At 39.8% G+C, this 18,248-nt stretch overlaps 1 protein-coding gene across 1 annotated transcript in view; it reads right to left on the bottom strand.

Annotated features, from left to right (window-relative positions):
* Positions 1-12,315: 12,315 nt before the first annotated feature.
* Positions 12,316-18,248, bottom strand: part of LOC133346001 (low-density lipoprotein receptor-related protein 2-like) — an 80,732-nt gene continuing 74,799 nt past the window's right edge. Inside the window, 9 exon segments of the mRNA XM_061557233.1 lie at positions 12,316-13,637; positions 14,147-14,221; positions 15,004-15,102; positions 16,416-16,517; positions 16,712-16,838; positions 16,949-17,063; positions 17,247-17,314; positions 17,446-17,536; positions 17,734-17,853. Coding sequence (XP_061413217.1) covers positions 13,599-13,637; positions 14,147-14,221; positions 15,004-15,102; positions 16,416-16,517; positions 16,712-16,838; positions 16,949-17,063; positions 17,247-17,314; positions 17,446-17,536; positions 17,734-17,853 — 836 coding nt within the window. The 3' untranslated portion in view covers positions 12,316-13,598.

Raw genomic sequence — 18,248 nt, 5'->3', positions numbered from 1 at the left:
GTTCTTTCGGTAAAGTCACGTAGAAGGGAAGTAATGAAATAATAAAAATAAAACATAATAAAATAATTCTCACGACGTTTCGGCCACAACGCAAGCAGCCGTCCTCAGGCGAAGAACGTTTCGGCCACAACGCAAGCAGCCTGAGGGCGGCTGCTTGCGTTGTGGCCGAAACGTCGTGATAATTATTTTATTATGTTTTATTTTCATTATTTTATTACTTCCCTTCTACGTGACTTTACCGAAAGAACCAAGAAGATTTTATGAATATGTTTGCCTTGAAAGAGACACAGTTTAACAAAGAAAACTGTGGATGTAGTCACGAAAGCTTTAAATCGAAATGTATACATTTGTCATAGATTATTTAAGGTTTCAAAAACAGCATTATAAAATGTAGTACATGGTATGCAACACGTGCATTTAAACATCAATAATTTTCCAGGATAGCCTAAATGAGTTTCAAAACTTTTCAGAAGGGTCCTGCATCAGAAAGTTCGTCAATACCATTGAGAATATTCGCCATATGGGAGTCAACTGGAGTAGCCACGAACAGCCCATGCATACGAGGAGATACCACTCACAGCTCCACACAGACGCTTTAAATCGAATGACATTTTCAAGCCAATGAGTGAATCAATTCACACTTTGGAACACACCCAATGCTGTACTACAATATAGCATTATATATATACCATTAGCACATGAAATGCACTTGTGGTCACCCATCCAAGAATGAAACATGCTCCACTGCCTTCTACCATTCGGTGCATTTATGGTTATTTGAGTTATGGACATACACACTTTACATGGGCAGTTCTACGAATTAGGCAGCCTCTGTAAACATTTCTAAAATAATCTAACGATGTATATGGAGTGCCAATTTGAAGGCGACTGCCAATCATTTCTATGGACCCCGTTGAATTCTGTATTTTTTCATTTACAAATAAATTCTTCAGGCAAAATCTAATTACGTCAAACAAAACTCATTAAATACCCATTTGTGTGCAGAGATGAGGCTCCCTGTGACCAACAACATCTATCGTGATGCCAAAGTTATTTGTTTATTTTTTACTGGAACCATCTTTGCTGATGCCTTTAGAAACATCAATAAGTTGAGGTCAATGGCTCCATTGGGAGTTGATCCAGAAGAGGTTGCTATTACAAAAAGATTGGAAATCAGCCTGTGCAGCCAGCATCACATGCATTCTTGACATTGCCAATTAAAATATATCAAATATTTCCTCAGCCTACAGAATTGTCATGCAATGTTGTACAAAACTAATGTATGGACGTGGAATTATTAGGATTCTATGCAATTTTTTTCTGGTAAAGATTTTTCACTTCAGCATGAAATAATACAGTTTCAATTTCATTTATTTGGTATAGCCCTGTGATCCATTCGGCTCTTGAATCGAGTGCAACCGCAACAAACAAAAAACAAAAACATGAACAAGAAAACATCTTAAAGTGACTATGTGCAAACAGAAAATCCAAGAAAAGACAGCAAAATATTGCAGAAAAGGCACCGTACACCAACGCCGTGTGCAAAAATCCCAGTGGGATGCAAGCCAAACAACAACAACTGCCTGTCTAGTCCCTTCAAAATAATGTGGCATCTGTTAAGTTCAAGATGTATTTCAAATCACGGTAGGTCTAGCCTCATTGCGAACATTTCAGGAAAAATGCAATAACATTTGTGATATCTACCATTTTATAAACAATGCAATCCCAGACATGAGATGAACTCCCTTAGTTTTGTTAAACTATCTTCCTTTGTCGTTATTCACACCTAGGAATATGTTAACAGTGACACACGAATATTTGCATGCCCTATATTCTAAAGAATGACCTGCAAATATCGCAAACTTGTTTCAAAGCACTTTTTCTCGTGTCATCTCTTGTTATAGTCATTTCGAACATCAATGCATCATCATGCTCAATAGAAAATGGTTAATGTGAGTCACTAAAGTCAATAGTTTAACTCCACTGGGAATACAGACCGTCCCATTTTCAGAAGGACTCGTATTCATCACATCTATAAAGCATTGACGTACACTGTTTCTGTAAATCACAACCACGGACAATACGTTGTGATTATGAAATAAATAAGTGTCTGAAAGTGAGATGACCATGGCTTAAAAGCTCTGGAGATAACCATGGAGACAGAGAACGGCTTTGTGTCGAGTGGGAACATGTTTAAGAGTGGGGAAATTAAAACTCTCATAATAATTCATGTTTGTTCCTAGCAACACGAAACATCGACCTGCAAACTATATCCAAGTATCTTTTACAGAGGAACACAGCATAGTCACATTCTCATCAGTCGGTGTTCCCTGAAATATATATATGTAGTGAGTCACTTCGGAGACACAACGTGTATTCTACACGGCATAACACCGTTATACATGGGACCACAATACACACCTCTTACACTCGTTACGCACGGGACTATAACACGCCTATCTCTGGCGCACACGGGATAACGGATAACTATAAGCGGGTCAGAACAGCCAGTCTGACCCACTACGTCGGAGACGAAGACGTAGAACGTGGGTTCCACTTCACCTGCAGACAGCCCCGATATTCGATCAGGGCTTCCCTTTTATCCCTCTCGGCGCGGCCTGGCTCCACCCTCGGCCGCACCTCCCTCTGGAACATTCCCGAAGGTTCCAAACGACCTTGCACCTGCCACCTGCCCGGCTCCGCCCATAACCCCCTTCGGGAACTCTCTAGACGATTCCTGGATACACTTCCCGTGTCCCCTCGGTCACCTTTTCTCCACATTCCTCACCCCGGCCCATCACGTGTTTCACCCGATGCCGGAGTAACTCGTCCTCATATGCCCCCATCCGCCAGCAGCCCCCACCACGCTCCCCAGTGACCAATGATGTGGCAATTACTCCTGATGTGGCAATTACTCGCTGCGCTGGCGGAGTGGCTGCTATCTCCCCTGCAGCCGACCTCTCCAGTGCTGCTGCGGTGGTCCACTTTACTCCAGTGACCCGGGTGCTGCTGCGGGGTCCACTTTCTGTCCCGCCTCCTGCTCCCCCCCCCCCCTTCTCTCTCCCCCCCTACTGCCGAGGCCTATATAACCTCGTGCCACGGCAGATCTCTCGCCTACTTCAGCAGTTTTTTCTTGCTGTGGTTGTCCCACCTGATGACGATTGCTCGTGTTGAGATCTAAACGTCGTGATCTATTAGTTTTCTACCTACGTGACTTTACCGAAATGTATGGATTCCTGCAGTCACGAAAGCTTCAAATCAAGAGTATCCCCTACTTGTCGGTAGGACTCATTTGCCTCCCTCTGCTACCACCCGGTACCACGCCCCTAGTAACCCACTGCATGGCACTGCACGATGTGTGAGCCTCTGCACCCAAATGTCCTTGTTCTACAGCACTTAGCGCGACGCGCCGGAGTGATCCATTTAACATCACTACATATATATGATCTCATTCTTACATTAGTTGGTAAACCTTTCATCCTTAGAGCGTGGCTTCAAACACATCAAACAAGGCACACAACTTAAGAAGGAATTTGCCAACACTAATTGTGATTTTGTTTTTAATGAGCATATATGAATGACTTATTTAATCACGTTTGAATGTGTTTGATCTCATTACAAAAATATAACATCGTGATTAAAATAATAATAATTTACAGCCCTTTATCAACACACTCGTTGATGAGGGCCTCCCCATGCCCTGTCAGGCATCGGGCTTCTTTGACAATAGGGGCCGTCCATAAATGACGTCACGCGATTTTGGACGATTTTTGATTCCCCCCCCCCCCCTCGTCACACGGCGTCACAAAAAGTCAGACCCCCCTCAAATATGACGTCACAAAGCTCTGCCCCCCCCCCAAAACCATATTTCCATTTTGAAAATAAAACATGCTTCAAATCGCTTTAAACTATTGTCATTGTAGTGCGTATTTAATGTGGCGCTGCACTCTGATGTTGTAGGAGTGTTGTTATAACAATTAGTGTTGTTATAACAATTCTATATTTATTTAAAGTTGCGCATTTTGATGTGACATCACATTTCTAAACCCCTCCCCATGTCACACATCGTCACAAATGTCTGACCCCCCCCCCCTAGGTGCGTGATGTCATTTATGGACGGCCCCATACAGTACAGTACAACACAGTACAAATTGGAAATGTGGGTTTACTCTCCAACACACCGGTGTTGGAGAATGTATTGATACTTTATTGTCAATCAGCTGGAGCAACTGTGTCATCCTGTGCTTTCCAATACAGACTTCCATCCCTATTGAGAAAAGCAGTATGCTGGTCCTTATTTGTAAATCCATAAGGCATTGTTGCTTTGACATTTTCAATCCCTATTCTGTGAATGTTCCTCAGGAGGCATCAGCATCAGCTGTTTTTTTTATGGTGACACTGATGCATTATGAACCAGAGGAGTATACCACAGGTCAGGACAAATTGACCAAAAGCATGAACCTAATGTCTGCCGAGTCAGCCGTGCGAATCTGATTGTCTTGAAAATGAATGTTCGCCACGGTGGCGAGATGTTAACTACTTCACCTGGAATACAGAAGGACGTGGGTTCGATCCTGACCCTGACGCCTATATATTTGGAGTTTGCATGTTCTCCCCGTGGTCGCGTTGATTTTTCTCCGGGTCCTCCAGTTTTTCCCTCCACATTTAGGAGCATGCATTTCCACGTGATAAGTCACTTTGTTGAGCTATCATTTATGGCCAGGTTGCTTCTGAAAAAGAGCAATAGATCTCAGTGGGCCTTACCTGGTAAAATAAAATTTAAAAATAGTTTAGTTTATAGTTTTGTGTGAAATGTGTATCATGCCAAATAAATGTTACATGTATCATGCTGTACATTATTTATGGAGCCTTCTTCATGTACGTGAAATATTCACGTCCATCCTTAGTATAATTGCAAGAGTAAATTAAATATACTATTTGTTTCCTGTTGCAATTATTAATTACAAGTATATTATATCACCATGAGGCCATCTACTCTCAGATCACAATGACCAAATATCCAGTCCATTTAACACAAGAAGAAAAATCATGCACATGCATGGATTCTATGCTTTCCAACATGATTTTGTCTTCACAAGTATTTAATTACCAACAATAACATTACATCCCAAGCCCCAAAACGAGGTAACATGTGACATTGGAAGAGTATGCCATCATCTCGCGATGCCATGTGCAATGATGATGTATTAACCTAGGATGGCAAGGCAAATCTTTTAAGCGCTGGTTTTTATTACCAAGTTTCATCAAAATGGTCAGTTTTCTCTACAGCATAGGTTCCCAACCTGTGTTTCTCGGAACACTGGTCTCTGCAAGACCCTGGCAAAGTATGGCAGTGGTCCAGAAAGATTGGGAACCACTGCTCTAGAGTAGGTTCCAAATAGCAATTTTTTTAAAGATAAAATTATGTTCATAATGCACTATATTTGCGAGAGTTATTGTGATTCCCCATTACAGATAGGTGGACAGATGGGCAGAGATAGCGCATTAAAACTTCATTTATCCACACTAATTACTTATGAAACTATAAGTTGGCATATAAACTCAACCACTGCATTTCATAAATTATGAGCAGACATTTAGAATTTGTTTTTGAAATAGACGCTTATTTTATAATTAGAATAGACCTACCGGTGAAAAGTTATTTTACCATTTATATTTTAGCCGAGTGAAAGCATACATTTGTAATTGTGTAAAATATTCGCTATACAGTTTCCGTAATCTATCCAAGGGATACATGATGCTAAGTCAATGATAATGTCATAACGTACATAGTAAATCGCATACGCATATGTATTAAAAATGCTTGCATCTCTTGATAAAAATTCATATGTGCAGTAGAGTATTGATATTTTTAAAAAATCGATAACCTTCTAATTCCAGACTATACCTTAATACAATTTAACCTGCTGAAATAATAATAAGTACATTACATTATGTTGCAAACATTACTCTTAGGCAACAGCATGGTGCGACGTTGATCTGCTTTTCCTTAATATACAATCAATACATTTGGGAAATGTTGCACCGTAACAAAATGTTCTTTCAAACATACCTGCATATTGCCAAAGCATATAGAGCCTTAGAGGAGCAATACTAATCACGAATGGATTAAAAGGTAAAAATTACAAAACAAGGAATATTTATTATCCTTGGCACTTAATTCGGGTGGGAGTGATCTTTCATAACCTGCACTAATTGTGTGCGCCAAATCACATTAGAGCGGCAGACGGCTTCGTATTAAAAAAAAAACATACATTCCCCGAGCAGTATGGATCTTATTTTAATTGTCGCTGTCAACAAGCATTGCCTTGAACGGGACTGTAAATAAAAATTTAATTACGAGGTAATATGTCACCGTGGCTTCCCGCAGCATTCAGACATATCAAGAGACTGCTGTAGTTCCATGAACTGAGAAATTGCAATGTAGGGAGTTGCACATCCAGAGCAGAATTGGCTGCTGTTCCTGCAGTCAAGAGTCTCCGGATACAAAGAAAGCTTAAACAGTTGCTTGCTATGTGCGTGGACTTTTTTTTACCACAGCTCCTTCTCTCTGGATAACATCTGCACAAATTCAATATCAAACAAATGATTTCGTGATGTTGGTGCTGCACTGGCAGTGATGTACAAGCACAATTACAAAAAAATCAACAAATTTGTCAACAACAGTGTTAGCTTGTAAGGAAATGTTTTGTTATAATAGGCAACATTTTCAGCAATGACCCTTTTTTCATTACACACAAGTTAAATCATAAACTTGCTTTAAGAACATTTCTGTAATGTGCAAAACATATTTTTTATTCCATTACTTGATCAGTATAAAACATGTGTGACATACCGTACGTCTCACAGAAATTCTTTGAGTTAACAAGTGGAATAATTAAATACAGTATCAGGAAAACCTGTGTGTACAAATCTAAAAATGAAGCATTGCAAAATGTTGCAGCTCTTGCACAAGGATGACAAACCACGCATACGCATGGATCTTGCATACACGTCACTTCTCAAGGATTACCTGAAATGGGGAATGTGGCATTGACTCAACGATCATCCCTTGAGACTCGCAGTTTATCTCTCAGTGTCTTAGCTATCACTGAGTGTTGATATGTATGATCATGTAACGCTTTCCATTGTATGCTTTTCCTCGTAAGTGTGTAATTACCAATCATATTGGTGAGCGCTCGCACCAGGCACGGGGAAGAAAAGCAACTACAGGACGCAATGAGAGAACGGGGCTCGGAGAGCAGCTCTGCTTTGGCGAGCAGGGTTGGTTTGGCGAAGTGAGGAAGGTGGCATTGACTCATATTATACCTTGTTGTTGTGAGGAACTATTATTATAGCTCGTGTGCAGAAACGAGATGGATTGTGGTATTGCCAGACTCTAACTCTATTTTTCTGCAATATTTTGCTGTCTTTTCTTGGATTTTCTGTTTGCACATAGTCACTTTAAGATGTTTTCTTGTTCATGTTTTTGTTTTTTGTTTGTTGCGGTTGCACCCGATTCAAGAGCCGAATGGCTCACAGGGCTATACCTAATAAATGAAATAAAATTACTTGAACTTAAGGGATGGTGAACAATGTGGAGAAGCCTTCATCCTGCACTGGATACATTGTGGCTGATGATGTATACGGCGGTATTATTGGCAATATGAACCCTTTTAGAACTGATTATTATGTTTGCAAAGTGTTGAGTAACCGTTTGATCAATGTGGCTAGTTTTCTCAGGTAAGTCCATAACAGCAACACAACGCTTTGTTAGTTGTGTTAATTTTTGATCAGTTTTACGACAGTTGAGTCAATCAATGAAGGTAAAATAAATTATAACCTATGAGTCTTTATGATCAATGTTGTCTCACGGCAACACATTCACCGTGGTTGCCATGGTAAGGTCGGCCTCCACTGCGTGTCAACTGCAAAGAGAGACTCGTTGAAGAAATGTCACGAGATGACCTAATGATTATTCCAAGACTTACAAAGCAGGGTCCGTATTTCTGTGTTTTCTAAAGTACGTACAGAATTTCTATGGCCTCACAAAAAGCTCCAAGCTCAGTCTTACTTAACAAAATAAGCTCACTTGTAACTCCGTTAATGGAACAGTGTATTGATTGAATGGCACACCGTCCACATCTTCGCGCCATGAAATCATCCACCCAGTAAACACGGAACATTGGTCCAACAGATTCAACCGAATGACAACGTTGGCCCCAAAGTTGCATGTTCACGGGGCAACTTCCACGATAAGTCAGCAAAAGAGGACATGCAAGGGTACATTACCTGTATATTGAAAGTTTTCAAATATTTAGACACCCATTTTGAAAAGACGATTAAGTGTTGCTCATGTGTGGTGGGAGCTTTAATCGTACATTATATTTATTTCCATGAAAATGGCAAGAAAATTTACCACATTTACATGCCATTTACAGTTTAAAACCGCATGTAAAATTTGATACCAATCCAATGTCACAGGTGACACTGGTTTCTGACTTATCTCTGTGAAGTTTGAGCATTGTTCGTTTGTGGCTTGACATGTGCATATTCAGATGCGGCGATATGTTTGACATTTTTGGCCTGTGTGATATTAGAAATGACAACTCGGCTGACATGTTGAAGCATGCATGCCGTTAAACCACATTAAAATCCACGACTCACCAGCTGTACACCAAACTTGGAATTATATCGCTGCATTCTACAAGCCTTGTGCTCACGATAGAAATCGAATAAACATTTATTCATCGCGTGTATTTCAGAATAGCAAGTTCCCCGTGCAAGGTTATACATAGATTAAGCCAAAAAGTCAAAGTGATTTCCTGCTCAAATGGGAATTCAGACGGTGCTCATCTCTTGTTTAGATCCCTGAGCCGGTGATGGAAAATTCCACAATTCCTATGGGGGGGGGGGCTAGTCAATCTACAAGAGGATCACTGTGGGCTTCCCCACGAAGTAATACTCATTTTAATAATCCCCGAGAAATTAGAGGCTGAGTCAAACCCCAACCAGACTGAAAGTTGCTGTATGTACAGTATATGTTCAACTTATTTTGTCTTTTGTAGCCAACCATTCTAATCGGAGGTGCAGGGGAAGGACAACTAACTGAATCAGTTTTTTAGAAATGAGTTTTCAATCGAGATTGCTCTACTGTTTAGCCATCTGGTTGGACACGTTATAATTAATCGGTGCCTTGAATTCTTGGAATTTGCAGTCCTGTATCTTAAATCTGTAGTACATATTCTATGCTTGTCGATAAAATGAGCACAAAACAAAATATGGCAGAAATATTCTAATATGATGCATTTTAACTTTGGATAGCATAAGTTAATAAAAGTGTAAGTTAAACCTGATTAAGAAGGTAGAGGAAGAGCAGCAGGTAGTATAATTGGCGACGTACGGTGTGAAAGAAATTCAGCATATAGAAAATACATACAGCGGCGGGAAGAAACGAAGCTCATGGAAACATACATTGGGAAAAGACCTGAATCATGCCAGGTCAATCCAGAAATGGTCTAGCGTTTATAATCATTGTGGAAATACAGCAGAGCTTAGGATGGGTCGTGAGTGGAATGGGTAGATGGAGCGATCGTGTTCTTTTCTGCCACAGCCATGAACACACCAAATCTGATCTAAATATCCACAGAGCATTGAGGACATCAGCTCCCCAAACACGCCTCAGTTTACAAAAAAAAAATCGATTCCGTGATTCCCATGAGAGGCAGACTGTACATTTATAGTCATACGGAAGCTGTGATTCACTGATCCTGCAGTCCTAAGAAGAGACATACTCTACTGTTATTTGAATTACATTAATATCATCTTGAATCAACGAAGTCTTTTGCATGAACAATTCTTGCACAGGAACTGTATTTCACTGCAGATGGCGAATATAGCTCAGAAGCAATCACGTTTCAGTGAAAACATTAGAATAATGGCCCGTATATTTAACATTCTTGATTTTTTTTAAATTGTAAATACATTATTGTAATTATAATTCTTCGAATGCTAGTTTCACCATATTTCTTCCACTTTTATATGCACATCAGAGCATTAAACACACACGGTTAGAAAGTTTGTGTTTCGTAGAATAACTTTTTGTGATGGTAATTTCCAAAGTCAAAACCAACGAGACAGAGAATAGTGAATTGTGCAAGCTTTGTTAATAAGATGTACAGTTTAAGCAATAATCTCGCATTAATCAACGTTATAAGAGGTGTTGTATGATGAAAGGGCAAAAGCTTTCATGACTGCAGGAATTCATATTCCTTGGGTCTTTTGGTAAAGTCACGTAGATAGGTTAAAAGAAAATAACCAAAAAACTACATTTCCATTGAAACACAAGCAACACAAGCGATCGAAACGTCGTAGTTTTTTTGTTATTTTATTTGAACCTATCTACGTGACTTTACCGAAAGACCCAAATCATATTAATAATCTTGCTATGCTGGCTGGGTGCGTTAGCTCTCTTTAGCATTTGTAACACTTAAAACATTACAAAATGCAGCAAGATAGTTCTCTCCACTCCGTGTTCGTCATAGTTTTTTTTTACCAAACTGAACCATGCTGGTCAACGTGAGTTGATGAAGTAGGGAGGGAAGAGTGGCTCGGACCGGTTTAAATGCCACATGAATGCTTATGCTAGCAATGGCCACATACTGCAAAGCGCCTACTTTATTGTGAAGCCACCGTTTCAACACATAACGCTGTCAGGGTAATTGATCAGCTCTGCGACTTGCAATGTAACAAAACATACACGTTTTATATGCACATGAACGTAAAAAGAACATTTAAATGATCGTATGTTGGTACACATTTCTAGTATTTCTTTCATCTGTATTGTGCTTGTCTATGAGGAAGACTGCAGGGTTTCCATTTGGTTCATGAGCACCCACCAAAAAAACACACATTGAAGTTTCGAAACAGATCAAAAGGCTTGACTATAAACCAAAATGCTGCTGAATCCACTTTGCTTCTCTGCTTTGTGTCCTCAAGCATCAGCGGTCCATGCTTCCGTTATTTTTTTCAACGAACGTGTGGAACAGTTCATTACAAAAATCCATTCCCGAACCCATCCGATCTGCAACTCCACAGATCTGATACGGTAGTCCTTTTATCTGATAAAAAGGGATCAGATTAAAATTATGCAATACGTAAACACAAAAATACGATACATGTACTGTTATATTACGTTAGAAAGTGAGTACCGGGAGAAAATCCACACATATAAGGGGATACAACTCAAACGTCCTCTCAACAAGACTAAACACCTTATTTGCCATTCGCTTGGCCACATCCCAGTGGGTTCAGGAGTCTCACAAATCTCTGTATGATCCACCCAGCATATTCTCCAAAGCACTGTGATATACGATTTAGTGGCGACTGTAACAGCGGCGGTGCAGTGGTTAGCACGCTGCGTAATAAACACAGCGACATGAGTTTAATTGCTAGCCACGGCTAACATCAGTGATAACTGAACCGGTCATGCCCTCTGCCCCCCTCACCGACTCGTACTGGCCGCCATGGTGAAGTTTGGTGAAACAACCATCACGAATTCATGGCATGGCATGCTTTCATTCAGCAGTGGATTGACAAGGGGGCTGCACATTATAGTCTTTTACAACCAAAGTAATTTTCCAAATCAATGTTGAATAAGTACAGCTCACGGTAAATTTCAGAATACTCCATTTGAAGCAAAATACAACACAGTTCTCGGAATGTATTTACACATGCAAAATATAAAAATGCACCAGAATTACTACTATAAGCCAGGAATGTGTGTCCCGCGTGTGACGTCACTCCACGAGGCCCACCCCCTCGCGTGACGTCACTCCACGAGGCCCACCCTCCCCCCCCCGTGACGTCACTCCACGAGGCCCACCCTCCCCCCCCGCGTGACGTCACCGCAAAAGAGGACCCCCCCCCCCCTTCAAGAATATTCATGCCTGCGTGGAAATTTACACTAAAGCACAAGGTCGCGCACTCCACATGCCGCACCCCTCCCCTCATTAATAATCATGAGCGGGTCACGTCACTCCACATGCCGCACCCCTCCACAATAACCATGAGGGGGTGACGTCACTCCACATGGGGCAACCCCCCTCATTAATAATCATGAGCTGAACAATTTTTCTATTGAATATTTAAGATTTACTGCAGTATACACCCGTCCTTGGACGGGCAAAAAAGCTAGTTATTAATAAACTATTAAAGCAACATTGCACCATCAGGTTGGATACACAAAAGCTGCAAAGTTTTATTTTTAAAAAATATGCCGTAATTAAAGATTTTGATGAAATGGACATGTCAATGTTTTGGAAGAAAATCACTTTATTTATCATGAAAACCTATCATCCCCCCCCCCCAACCGCGACAAAATCAAAGCGTCATCATACCAGACTTTGAGAGTGAGAAGGGGGTATAGTGTTTGGTATTTTACAAAATTGTTCACAGTTTGTATGCACGTCAAACACTGCAGTAGTGCATAATTTAAACGTTTACGTGTTAATCAGCCTCGCAAAATGAGTCACAGGTACAATAAGAACAACAGCTGAAACACCCACAACTGCGCAAATCAGTAGTCAACACTTCGGTATTGGAGGTCAAATGTCTCCATGTCTTCATCATCAACAGGAAATTAAATTGTAAAAGATTTTAGCCAGTGTACACATTACATTCAGGTTATCGGCACTTGGCTCAGTGTGAGATAATTACACAATTACATTTGGATTAAAATAGATATAAGATCAGCAGTAGGTGGCTATTCTAATATGTTAAATAACAGACTTGCATTAACAGTGAGCCATTGGAAGAATAAATTATAGAACAGAGGTGTGTGATTCTTAGTCTGGTTTTACATATGTAAATAATGTAAAATAAATTAGAGGTAAAAAAATCATTAAAAAAAGCTTATTCCTTAACTTTGACAAATTAGCTTTGACAGGAACATTGTAAAAAAACCATCGAAATACTACATTTGTTAGAGACACAATTCGCTTTGGTGTTTTCTTTGGCATTTTTTACCAATGTTTATCTAAGCATGTAATGATGCATTGGTTTAAAATTCATTTCCTACACTCACGATAAATGTTTAGAATCCTGGCCATATTAGTTTACTATAATCGTATAGGATGCACAACTATTGCTACTAATATGGTACCGTTACGTTCAGGCTAAGGAGTGAACATGGTTGTACAAGCAAGATAAAAAAAAAGGATGGAGTACAAATGAGACGGAAAAAATTCCGATCAATTAAATTCAATCATGACCATATTCTTTGGGTCTTTCGGTAAAGTCACGTAGATAGGTTCCAAAGAACAAAATAACAAAAAACTACGACGTTTCGATCACAACACAAGCGGTCGTCATCAGATGAACCTATCTACGTGACTTTACCGAAAGACCCAAAGAATATGAATTCCTGCAGTCACGAAAGCTTTGAGTCAAGATTGAATCATGACAATTAATCATAACTATGCATCAAATTTCTGGGGAGGTGAATCATTGTGAGCCTAATAATGTATTAAGTATCTAACCTCTTTGTGAGTCCCTGACACGTGACCAGTGTATCGGAGGATCCGAATAACAGATTAGCTTCAGGTGTCGCCTGTGTTTCCCTCGTGGTCACTTTGTTTCTGAAGGGGAAAAAAAAATGTTAAAATGGTTAATATCCACAATAAAATATTTTCCTTTATATTGGTGAATTTCACTTCAGCTGTGGCTCCTCATGATGTCGCTACAAACTGAACTTCGTGCAACACTGAAGATGTTTCACCAAAAAATAATACATTTATCTTCACAATGCTCACACAATGTAGGACCGCAGGTCTTGGGCTCTTTCAGCATGACTTTGAAAGTGAATACAAAATTGTCTGGCAATGAAACAAGTGTGCGCCTGAGGCAGTGACAATAGGTAAGGACCAAATTTGTTTGATGGCAGCTTGCTTGACATTTAAAACTACAGAGTGAGCCTTATAAATTATTTGTTTATATCAAGAAGAAAAAATACTTCATTCAAATTAAAAAATGTGAGTGCGTATAAAAACATAATTGGAGGTAAAACCTGCAGTGTTGCGTTTTCTGTTTTTCCGTTTTAACATCGTGTTAAAAAAAAAATCGATGTCTGTGCAGTGCAGTTAGTTACCTGAGAGTATAGCGGATTTTCAAAATTGTTCTCAGTTTTCTCCTTCTTCCCAAAGAAGCTAAACCTCTTCTTTTCCTGAAATGAAATATTGAAAACATAATTGTCAGAAATAATGCAGCTTAATTTATTCTGGCGAATAACTATATTAAAAATTTCAACAATTACCACTGACAGGCGCTTTCACAGGCTCTAAAGGATAACGATAACATAGCATGGTTTGAGTAGAAAAGGGTGAATTAATAATTAAATGAAGATGAATAGGCTTGCGATGTGCATTGAATCGTATATATGGACTGCATTGGTTGTGTTCAAGCAAGTGCTTGTCTTCCAGTCTTAGAAAATGTATCTGACGTGGGATGCATCTCCTTTCACTTGCCCTCAACTATGGGAGGTATTATACCTCCAAACCTGTCTTGGACCTTAAAGGATTTGGGGATCAATAGCATATGAAAGGATGTTTCCCTTGCTATCCTAAAGGGAGGGTAATCATTGAGGTACAGAAACATGATTTCCAGTGGGTATGAATCTGACAAGGGAAATCCTTACAGGGGATTCTTATACATTTCCAGTCAAGTATTAGAAGCCTTTGTTGAGATTTAAGAATTGACAATATTACGCCAATTACTTGATTGTTCCATGGGCAAACATGACGAGTGGATTCACACCTATGGCTTATTGGGGAAACAGCTTCCAAATTGCAAAGAAAATGTTAGGGAGATCAAAATAGATGCATCTTGTCCAATAAAATATGCTTCTGGTCATCAATGAAGATCAGAGTTATGATGCCTTGAGTGCATCTAGAACTTCATGTTTTTGGTGCACGTGTGGATTTGCATGCACACATCTGTGCTCCATACCTGTGATGCAGCAGCATCTGCTGTACTTGAGGCCTCTGATGCAAAGCCGAGGCTTTCAGAAGCAGCAGCTCCCTCCATTTGTCCAGAGCTCACCATTTCCTACAAATCACATCTCACATTATTTCTGGTCTGAATCAGCTCCTAACAGACAAAACCAAAGGGGGCTAAATAGGCGATCATGGCACTCTGTGCATCCTCAGCCCCTTCAATTTATTTCCCTCGAGTCAATAAATTATTGGATGCATTATCTCAGTCGATTTATGTTGTTATTATCATTATCAGGCACGTGATGCTGTTCAAAATGGTAAGTGTAATCATGATCATCATCCCCTGTTCATTCACTGATGATAATAACTTACAATTTCTATTGCACACTATCAAATAACAGCCATATATTGTAAGCAAAACGTAAAAATAAATACTGTATACAAATAAATATGTAATTCAATCTCAGTGTAGCTTTTCCATATTTGCCAATTTGTTTTTAATGATCACTTCTAAATATATTGTATTCAGGCTTTCATTTGTCAGCCCTTAGAGTACTGAATCCGTCTCCATGAGGCATAATGATTTTATTTTTATGAGTATATTTCAAAATGTAATCGATAGCCCAAATTCGACATTCGAAGATTTTTTTCTGAAAATTGTATTGGAGAAATAAAGGTGTTATATTTACCGTAGAAAACGTTAACCATCACATATATTTGATGACATAGTCATAGCCAAAATGAAATACATTTACAGGAAATTACCGAATAACTTAACAAGTATGGGTTGCAAAGTTTGGCTGCAGATACAGTGAGCAATACAAGTCTAGTATAATACGTTTGCTAAACCAATGTTGTAAGAAACTGTAAATTTTCAGAGTACGTATATGTACCTATGGCAGTTCTTGAAAGCAGACCTGGATTACAATGATGAAATATTCGAGCAGATTAGAGCGCTTTTGGAATTTCCGAATGAAAAGTAACATACCAATGTGCCGAAGGAATAACTGTTTGAACGAGTGCATTTATAACCTGCTTTGATATATGGATTGGAAACGTGGGAAACGTGCTGATGCAAGCTTGGAATTACACAGACAAAAAGCGGAGCCACGTGGATCAAAGAAAAAAGTACAAATGAGAGGCATCACATTGACTGCTAAGAAAAGTGAGCTTAAATAAGACAAACAGCTCGAACGAATTATAGCCGATCGTCATTATTGGCGATGAAGTGGCAGCCAAAGGTGGGAACACATCCAAGACCACACAAATGGAACGAGGAGATCAGCTCCTGTGTGGGAGCTATATGGGATTGGTGAATCTGTGAGATTGTGAGAGATGGGAATAAGTCAAAGGCATACATTCTGCAGTGGATAGATCATGGCTGGATTCTGATGAAATCATTGCAATTTTAGATGAGAACCTGACCTTGGGAAGTCTGGAGATGCGCATTTCAGCATCAGCATGGGCTCCATATAAAGGGTTTTCAAAATTCACTGGAGGCCTCCCTCCATCTGCCATATTCTTGTCCTTTGTAAAGAAAATAAAGAATTAACACTTTACAGCATCTGAAATTTCGTTGAAACCATTTATGCATATGTAAAAAAGGTGTAAAAAGATCAAAAGAATAATGTGATAATCACAACATAATGTATTATTTTATATTCTCTCACAGACAAGCACATGTAAATAATAATAATAATGTTACAAATCAAAACATTTACCATTTCCAAGGCTGCATTAATAGCAGCGTCTGTATTCATCCCGGGTCTCTCAATGTTTACGTAGACATCTCGTCCCCTCTCAGCCTCAGGTGCACTTGCTCTCTGTGACTTGAAAATGCTGACAATGCTACCAGAGCACACATGGACACGTGTGAATACATAATAAATAAATGACAAGGCACAAGGCACAGATGCATTACCACGGTGGGTGTTATGTAAGTGAATGAGACAGCTCACCTGGTGAGATTGGGCAGTGGCAAAGGCAATCCTTTGTGCTTGTAATTGAAGTGGGCAAACGCGAGCAGTCCTCCGATGAGACCAATGACGACCATAATAACAATCACAGCCACAACTGCAAAGTAGTGAACAGGGGGGAAAAACCCCAACAGCAAGTGAATGGATATTTGTATGAATATGTTTAGAGGTTCTACATAACAATTTATACTGAAAGACAACATTTGCATCAACAGTTAATAATGTCTACGTGTGTGACCAAAAACGTGAAATGATGCTGAACAGATCTAGTGAGACTCACCAGAGGAAGATATGAGTCCGATAAATGTTGACATCTGACAGTAGTTCCCAGTGTACCCTGACACGCATCTGGAAAGAATAACGAAGACATACTCAATCATTACAACAGCTAACCGTTCATCACATGTCATGCCATCGGCTAAAACTAAATAATCACGGAAAGTGGGTAATTAAGAGACGGGACAATCCCAGTCACAAACCTGCAATGTGCATTCCCATCACTGCTGAAATAACAGGTCCCACCATTGACACAGAAGCAGGCAGGTGGCATCGTAGGAGGTGGCACAATAGCTGTCAAACACATTAGAGCACGTCCGAACAATTAATTTGTTTTGCGCTGCATATTATTGCATCACATCCAAGAAAATGCTTCATAGCATCAACACAAAAGTCTTAAAATATTTTAAAATGCTTGCAAATGCGAATCTTTGGCGTATTCCATTTGCGAGCGGGTGCTGATGCACAGCCCGTCAATGGAGCATACTTACCAGCATCACACTCAGTTTCACTGCCTGGAATGAATTGTGCATTTTGGGGACAGGCACAGGTGTATCCCTGTGGTCGAAGCAAGCACAGGTGGCTGCAGGTGCCTTTGCATGGATTTTTTACTGCCAGGGAACAGAAAAATATTTGGGTGACATGTCACATGCAGATGTACTTTACACGATGTCCATTAATATATATTCAAAAAACAAATGACATGTAAATGGTTTCTGATCTGGTTATAAGTAGTCTTATTTCACAAGTGTCACTGTTGCGAACATGCTTTACAGAAAGCAATTTTGATAAATATACCAGTCTTTTACTATATATAAATAATAAAGTGTGTGATATTCTGCATTCTACACAAAATAAATGTACAACACCCTGGCTTGTCCGTACGGTTGATGCTGATCTGCGGTTATTCATCTTGGGCTGTGCATTGCTCTCTCTCTCCTTTCCCCTGTTTACCTGGCCTGACCCCTAACTCATCCCCTACAACTTATCCCCCCCCCCCTCTAAT

Source organism: Lethenteron reissneri, chromosome 23, assembly GCF_015708825.2.
Source record: "Lethenteron reissneri isolate LAM-NWPU_2019-01 chromosome 23, ASM1570882v1, whole genome shotgun sequence".
NCBI classification, from domain to species: Eukaryota; Metazoa; Chordata; class Hyperoartia; order Petromyzontiformes; family Petromyzontidae; genus Lethenteron; species Lethenteron reissneri.
The sequence above is the reverse complement of the archived record's forward strand: the minus strand, read 5'-3'. Positions and strand labels throughout refer to the sequence as shown.